This window comes from Hipposideros armiger, unplaced genomic scaffold (assembly GCF_001890085.2).
Source record: "Hipposideros armiger isolate ML-2016 unplaced genomic scaffold, ASM189008v1 scaffold_198, whole genome shotgun sequence".
In the NCBI taxonomy this organism is placed as follows: Eukaryota; Metazoa; Chordata; class Mammalia; order Chiroptera; family Hipposideridae; genus Hipposideros; species Hipposideros armiger.
Genome location: NW_017731548.1, coordinates 2111595 through 2113859, shown reverse-complemented (window position 1 = coordinate 2113859; position 2265 = coordinate 2111595). Strand labels below are relative to the sequence as shown.

The 2265-nt window shown below is 33.0% G+C and overlaps 1 protein-coding gene across 1 annotated transcript in view; it reads left to right on the top strand.

Moving 5' to 3' along the window:
• The window catches only part of NBEA (neurobeachin), a 707336-nt gene that overhangs the window by 219371 nt on the left and 485700 nt on the right, over positions 1–2265 (top strand). Inside the window, exon 26 of the mRNA XM_019653151.1 lies at positions 1753–1883. Within this exon, the coding sequence (XP_019508696.1) occupies positions 1753–1883 (131 nt within the window). The remainder of the gene's footprint in view (positions 1–1752; positions 1884–2265) is intronic.

Here is a 2265-nt window from a genome sequence, read left to right as displayed (position 1 = left end):
AGGACTATAATATTTTTTCATTGAACTGATTTTAGTGTAAATCCATTTATGAATTGTTTTTTGGTAAACTAGTAGAGAGGGTAGTTTTCGTAGGCCCACGTACATATCAGAAAATTCAGGACACATAGTTTTTACACATAATGCTGAAGGATAAATTGACTGTGCTGTTTTCAGTATGTTTCTCAGAGTGAACATTTAACTCTAATAAACATTACTGTACCTATGCTGTTCACCTACTATCTTGTGTTGTAAAGAAAACTTAGCACTGACAACTCTTAGTAAATTTAGACCAGTTCTTTAGGAAGAAACTATTCATACTTCTCTTTCCTTTCTTCAAGGGGAGATTTATTTAGATATCACAAGGGGCCAGACAGCTACTGTTTACATACCTGCCTTAGAACATGAGAAGGTATAAGAAAGCAAGACATTAGATGTGAGGAAATCCCTGAGTGTACTCTTTTTACTCATAATTTTTAAAATTATGTAAAAATCTACACATATATAACTTCAGGGGAGAAGTTGTTTCTGATCTAAGGAAGGAATAAAACTTGCTTTAAGAATGATGGACTGAAACCTGTTTTTTGGTTTGTATTTTTTAAAGTCGGGCAGGATGAGAAGAATCATTCCATATCCACTATAAGAGAGAGAGTGACCACATAGAGCTCTCTCTGACAAGAGGTGTGGGGTGATTCACTGCGGGCCGTCATGGGCCTTGCCATGATGTTTAACAACAGCTGATAGATTGAACATTGTGAGACAGAGAAATAGTTTTTAAATGCCTTAATATCTTGAAACCAACATTTATTTTGTTATCTGAGCTTTTATTTCTGAATATATTCTAAGGCTTTACTGCTGATTTTATTTTTATCCTAATAATTCCTGGCAGATTGCTTTTTTATCATCCATAGGAATGTTTTATATGTGAATAATAATGAAGCAAACAATTATATATCAATATGTGCTGTTTACTGTTCTAAGCACTTTACATGTATTAATTAAATTAATCCTCACAACAGTCCTCTAAGGAAGTATGTTTATATTCATTTTACATGTGAGGAAACTGAGGCACAGACAGTTTAAGCAGCAGGATCAAGATTACATGGCTCATAAGTGGCAGAGCCAGGATTCAAACTCACATAGTCTGATTCCAAAATGAGTACTGCTTGTCGCTATACTTTACTGCTTCTTAACATAAGTAGATAAATGAAAGCTTGTACTTGCTGAATGCTTAGTGACAAAGACCGTGGACTTTCCCACCATGAAGAAAGGTGGGCTTGACCAGATTGACAGATTACAGCGTTGCCTGAAATGGGGACTTGTACTCAGTACAGTCTCCAAGGTAGTCAGATGATGGAATAAGAAGTCTTATTATCCAAAAGAATTATCAGATATGAATATTAGACTTTTAAACATTTTTATTGATTTCATAAAATTCAGAATTTTGAATGATGGAGGGGATAGAATAAGAAAGGGTGTATTGGGAGCTTCAGAGTCCTTGGTAATATTCTGTTTCTTCAGCTGGCGGGTAGTACATGAGTATTTTGTTTTTATTTTTTAACTACATATATGTTTTATATGTACTTTTCACTACTGTATTTCATAATTTTCCAAAATATTTATTAATCTAGTTGATTTTAAAAATAATAATGGGATGGAGGAAGAGGAAAGAATGATAAAAAGAACCTAGCAACTTTTTCAACATGTCAGAGTCAATAATTTATATTAGTAATATAATTTTGGTTTTTTCAATAGTTTGTTGTGTTGCTGTGAGAAACTGTTTAGAATGTCGGCAGAGACAGAGAGACAGGGGGAACAAATCTTCCCATGGAAGCAGCAAACCTCAAGAAGTGCCCCAAAGTATTACTGCCACAGCAGCTTCTAAGGTAATTAAATATTTTCTATGTTAAATATAATTTACCTGTTTTTTAAGTTTATGAGAACAAAATTGCATAATACTGTTTAATGAAAGAGCAAGGGTTTGGTAATCAGACAGCTCTAGGCTACATGATGGCTTGTTTTCTTAATGATTGTGTTACCAAGATTACTTAATCTCTCTTGAGACTCGCCTTTTTGGTTTTTAAATGAAGATACTAATAATTTCTACTTCATAGAGTTCTTAGAAAGGTTATAACACTACATAGCTCTGAAAAGTTTCTACTTATAACTATTTTTAATACTTAACATATATTTTCTCAGAGCTCAACATATATTGAATAATGAATGAATAAAGCCATATATATTGAATGAGTGAATAATGCTCTTTTT